We start from the raw sequence: 4,584 nt of genomic DNA, 5'->3' as shown, positions 1-4,584 counted from the left end.
TGTATCAATAAAGTGGTTTAAAAGTAAAGGAAGAGGTGGATGGCACTTAATTAAATGTCAACTTATGGCTCCCTGTAGTTGCTTCCTACAAAGCTGAAGCCTGGAGGGATTCACAATGGATCCTGGCTCACTCCCCTGCTCCTTATCCCAGTTAATTGCACTTCAGGGCACCAAGGACTTCTGTATTCCCAAACTTCAGAGGCTCAGCCGGCATCGCCCTTCCGTGGGGACAGGCAGTGTGGTGGCTTTCAGTGGCCAGAGGAGCTGCTGGCACAAGCCAGCTCATTGCTTGCCCACGGGTCAGCCTCCGGGTTGGGGGGGAACCAGGAGGCAGTGCCCAGCACCACCCGAGCACCCGGATGCGGGCGGCACTCACCTGCGTTCTGATGTCATGGGGCTGCAGCGAGGGAAAAGGAAGGAAAAACGACGTGTGAGCCCAGCAAAAGGGCAGCCCCTCTGTGCCACATCCCCCCTGCTCCCCCGGGACTCAGTGCCATGCAGCATGGCAGAGCTGTGCCAAGAAAACCCTCCCGTTCACCCGAACCGGGCTGCCCTGAGAACCGGCGTTGACACGGACCAGCTTATCTGGTTGGGAACCAGGACACTCCCAGCACCACCTTTTTTTTTAGCCATTAATGCAGAGCTTCCCCTCCCCCTCGCTCCTCCCCACCACTGCTGCACCCAGGTCCAAGGGGCCCCATGGACCCAGCCAGCCTCATGGACCACATCTTTGCTGCGTGGTGATGCTCGGCTGGGACCAGCAGCACCCCCTTTCCTGGCACACGCCACTGCCATGCCCCTACCTCAGAGGTTGCAAACATGTGTGACTCCGTCCTGTAAATCCCGATGGGAATCTCAGCACTGGAGGAGCAGAGCTTCTGGAAGAGGCGGCCATACGTCCGGATCCACAGGTCATCTTCAGTGATCTTCATCTGAGCAACAGAGGACAAACATCAACCACCCTATGCCGTGCAAAGCCACCTGAGGGGTTGCTCCTGAGCTTTACCCCAGCTCATCCCTGTCAATCCCAAAAGCAAAGTTCCACAGAAAGACCAGGGGCAATTTCCAACCTCAGCCTTCAAAACAGGGAATTTGGTCCTTGGCAGCTCTTGGGCTTTTGTCCTTTTGGTAGCACTGAGGTTCCCTGCACGCTATGGAGAGGAGCAAGGACCTGGCAGTGCTGCCTCCCCCCCCACTTCCCTGGAAGATGGGAACCCTCCACCCCTGTGTGCAGGGTGACAGACCCCACCACATCCAGACCCAGCAGATCCCACCAGACAACTTGACCTGATGGTTTCAACACAGAGAGATTTGGCACCTACCGCACAGAGGTAGCCAGAACCCGGCGTGGTGTCGAGGCCCAGCAGCAGCCGAGTGATGGTGATCATGTAGTCCTTCACGAACGACTGCGGGGAGACGTGGGCAGGAAACCAGAGAAAAGTTTGCACTGGGAGATGCAAAGGGGAGGCCACAGCTGCAGGGTGCATTACACGGAGCTCGCCGGGTTCTCACCTGGTAGAGCAGCGTGTCCAGCATGCTGATGCTGAAGACCCTCCCGGCCGCGAAGGGCAGCCGGAACATGAAGGCCAGGTTGGAGCCATTCTCTCGCTCTTTCTGGAAGAGGAAGGGGAGACATGAGCACCCACAGGGCCTTGGTCACATCCTCCAAAGCATTTAGCAGTGGGTAGGGGGTTTTGACATGGGCTGGATGCAGCCATTTCACATGTCCCAGTGTCGGGTTCAGGAGTATTTTCTCCTTTGTTGGAAGATCTGTCTCAAAATTTCTTCAGCTACCCCCTTGCTGCAGTCACAGCATTAAACTTGATGCAGAGGTCCAGTGTGCCCAGCACAGCAGCAGGCAAAGCAGAACAAATGCCAGCCACCAAATAAACACATAAATACATAGAAGGAGGTAGCCAGTCCAAAGATCAACTGCCCACTTATTTGCTGCAGGTTATCTCAGGTAGATGCACATTAACCCTAATCTTCTCCTGCAGCATGCAGAAGAGCACAGGACCTTGAGGACCCCAACTGCAGTCACTCCCAGTGTTGACTTCCCAGGTCCTGCACGCAGGGGAAGACTTTCTCTTACCTTTTCTAGCTTGGAAAGGGCAAGAGAGTAACTGTCCTTTGCTCTGAACTGCATGAACCTCATGTTGGAGGGGTGGGTCAGCTCCGTGATAATGCTGAGGCTGGGGAAGAGCCTGCAATGGAAAGAGACCTGTTTTTTCTGCAGTTTACTCAGAAGTGAGAGCATTCCCTGTATTTAAAGCCTAAGGAAGACCAAAACCACCCTTGTGCCTGCCTGAGGTCAGAAATCGCTGATCAGATGCTGTTTCCTAGAGCGAGCCCGACTGCAGATGTGTCCCACTGTCCCACCACCCCAGCCACTAGCATCCTTCCCAGTCTTGCCTCCAGCAGAGGTAAGTGGCCATGATGGAGCCAGGGAAGTGCTCACCCCTCACCTGAACATGGTCTGGACATTGACAATGGTCTTTGCGTCTGCCATGTAGTCCTCCTCAGCGCTCATCGTGCTCTCCTTGTCCACAACCACCAGGTTGTCGGCGTAGATGATGCCACACTGCAGTAAGCTGTCCAGGCTGAGCAGTTCCCAAAGAGAAGAGCGCAGGGTCAGCCCTTGGAAACGACACAGGGAAGCAGCACGCTGCGACGGGCAGCGCTACAGCAAGCCCAGGCTGCTCCCACCACCAGCTCTTCACTTGCTCCCATCTCCCAGAGGGGTTTGGCAACCCATGAAGCCATGGGTGGGCTCAGCTCTACAGTACCAACCCAGGGGCTTCTCATGGGATGGCCCGAAAGCCTGGGTTGGGGTAAATTCAAGACATTTAGGCAGTGCCATAGGTAACAACAGCCACGTGCGGCAACACTTACTTGTCGATCGTGCCCTCCATGTAGTAAACCATGGGGAAACAACAGATGGCTTCCAGAAAGTGGTGCTCAGGCCTGAAGGGAGAGCAACAGAGAGCAAGGTGCTTCATCAAGTCCATGGGGTAAAGATAGACACAAAACCCACACAGGAGTTCCCAGTGCCAACATAAGCCAAGATACCCAACAGTGGCACTGCCATTCCCCCACGCATCCATCCCCAGGGTATAAGATGCTCATGAAATCATAGAGGAGGGCTCAGTGCGATGGAAAACATCCATGGAAAAGTACTTGCTTGTTGTCCAGCAGCAACACAATTGGGTTCAACTCTTTGCGGGACCGATAGTACGCACGAAGGGGGACAATGAAGTTATAGAGCCCGTTCCCAGCCGTCTCTGCCGAAACGATAATCAGTTTGTTCTTAAACCCGTAGGCTTTGGCATCTTCAAAGCTGTTGTGCTTGCAGCCCTGTGCGGTGGAAGGCAGCGCAGGGGCTCAGCGTGAGGCTCTCACCCACCCACCATGCCTGGAGCCGTCCCATCCCGGGGGGCCGCAGCCCCACTGTACCTTGTCCAGCCTCAAGCAGCAGAATGGGGCTTTCTCGGGTAAAAGGTGGCACAGAGTCGGGGAGCTCCCAATGTAGGGGGAGTTCGGGGGGTAGCCTTTCACGTACCTGCAGCAGAGACCAAAAGCAGCAGCGTGAGGACATGGGGAGAGCTTTCCATACGCACAACACTCAGATGCTGGGAAAAATGTTTAGTAACAGCAGCCCAGGATTCAGCACTGGCAAATGCTTCACAAAACTCCCCTGCAGCAGCTGGAGATTTTCCAGAATACATATATTTAGGAATGATTTTTGCCATGAAAAGGGTCATGAGATTGTAAATACACAGTGTTCCCAGCACAGGGGGAGAAGGCAGCAGATTAAGCATCGTTAACCACTGTTAAAGGGAGACAGGGCAGTGAGCTCCAGGAGAGGAGAGTAGTGCTGAGCCACATAAAGAAACAAAAAACCTTCATGGCCCATTTTTAGCGCTCATTTTGGTGAACAGATATTTTTAAAAAATCACCATTTGCATTTCTGATGGCAGCAGAAGCAGAAATTTTCATTTAAAGAACAGCTAAAAGTGGACATGAATTAAAAGCCGATTTGTGAGAGTTTGCAGTAAACTGCCCACATCGCTGTGACAGCATCAAACAGGTAACCAGCAAAGCAAGCGCGCATCTGGCTGCCATGAACTGACAGCTTTAAGTATTTATTTTGTGATGTTTTATTTAAATGCAATGGAGAATAGGATCCTCTTCACGTCAGCGAGTGACGGGAGGCGAGAGGACTGACGGGACAATCTTCCCACCCCCAGCAGTGTCTGCCTCTGTTCAACTTCACTGACACTCAGAGGAGATGTCTCCAAAGCACCCCAAAAGCACTGATTTCCCATGTTGCAGATGCTCATGTAAAAATCGGGCCTCATTCCCTCTCATGCAAAAGCTGAGAAGGAACGAGCCCCAGCACCCATAAAGCACCACTGAACACCCATCATTTACAACGGTTCCCATCTCTCTGAAATGAATCAGTCACAGAATGGTTTGGGTTGGAAAGGACCTTAAAGCTCCTCCAGCTCCAACCCCTGCCCCGCGCAGGGACACCTTCCACTAGCGCAGGTTGCTCCAAGCCCCTGTGTCCAACCTGGCCTTGAA

The 4,584-nt window shown here is 53.6% G+C and overlaps 1 protein-coding gene across 1 annotated transcript in view; it reads right to left on the bottom strand.

Annotated features, from left to right (window-relative positions):
- The window catches only part of LOC104412033 (potassium channel subfamily T member 1-like), a gene marked incomplete at its 5' end in the record, with an annotated part of 15,079 nt that overhangs the window by 8,373 nt on the left and 2,122 nt on the right, over window positions 1-4,584 (bottom strand). The window contains 10 exons of the mRNA XM_010022626.1: window positions 377-397; window positions 804-932; window positions 1,323-1,406; window positions 1,513-1,614; window positions 2,093-2,204; window positions 2,466-2,600; window positions 2,893-2,964; window positions 3,182-3,354; window positions 3,454-3,559; window positions 3,724-3,827. Of these exons, the coding sequence (XP_010020928.1) occupies window positions 377-397; window positions 804-932; window positions 1,323-1,406; window positions 1,513-1,614; window positions 2,093-2,204; window positions 2,466-2,600; window positions 2,893-2,964; window positions 3,182-3,354; window positions 3,454-3,559; window positions 3,724-3,827 (1,038 nt within the window). The remainder of the gene's footprint in view (window positions 1-376; window positions 398-803; window positions 933-1,322; window positions 1,407-1,512; window positions 1,615-2,092; window positions 2,205-2,465; window positions 2,601-2,892; window positions 2,965-3,181; window positions 3,355-3,453; window positions 3,560-3,723; window positions 3,828-4,584) is intronic.

This window comes from Nestor notabilis, unplaced genomic scaffold, assembly GCF_000696875.1.
Source record: "Nestor notabilis isolate BGI_N333 unplaced genomic scaffold, ASM69687v1 scaffold4349, whole genome shotgun sequence".
In the NCBI taxonomy this organism is placed as follows: domain Eukaryota; kingdom Metazoa; phylum Chordata; class Aves; order Psittaciformes; family Psittacidae; genus Nestor; species Nestor notabilis.
This window is presented reverse-complemented; position numbering and strand designations above follow the sequence as displayed.